Below are 211 nucleotides of genomic sequence, written 5' to 3'. Positions count from 1 at the left end.
GCCAGCAAAGTTCCAGGGCACTGGCTGGTGACGGGTCATCTTTACAGCCCCACGGAGAGCAAAGAGGAGCAAAGCAATTCATCACCCCCCGCCTCCCCTCCTCTCTTGCCTCTCCCTCACCCCTTACCTGCAGGCTGGAAGGACCCGCTGGATGTAGCTGAGCTGAAGCCGACGGAGCTTTTCCCGCTGCCTGTCTTCTTCCCCTTGTGGC

At 60.7% G+C, this 211-nt stretch overlaps 1 protein-coding gene across 1 annotated transcript in view; it reads right to left on the bottom strand.

Moving 5' to 3' along the window:
* The window catches only part of LOC104500952 (protein AF-17-like), a gene marked incomplete at its 3' end in the record, with an annotated part of 15,533 nt that overhangs the window by 4,506 nt on the left and 10,816 nt on the right, over positions 1-211 (bottom strand). The window contains exon 6 of the mRNA XM_010144681.1: positions 128-177. Within this exon, the coding sequence (XP_010142983.1) occupies positions 128-177 (50 nt within the window). The remainder of the gene's footprint in view (positions 1-127; positions 178-211) is intronic.

This window comes from Buceros rhinoceros, unplaced genomic scaffold, assembly GCF_000710305.1.
Source record: "Buceros rhinoceros silvestris isolate BGI_N320 unplaced genomic scaffold, ASM71030v1 scaffold27911, whole genome shotgun sequence".
Classification (NCBI taxonomy): domain Eukaryota; kingdom Metazoa; phylum Chordata; class Aves; order Bucerotiformes; family Bucerotidae; genus Buceros; species Buceros rhinoceros.
The sequence above is the reverse complement of the archived record's forward strand: the minus strand, read 5'-3'. Positions and strand labels throughout refer to the sequence as shown.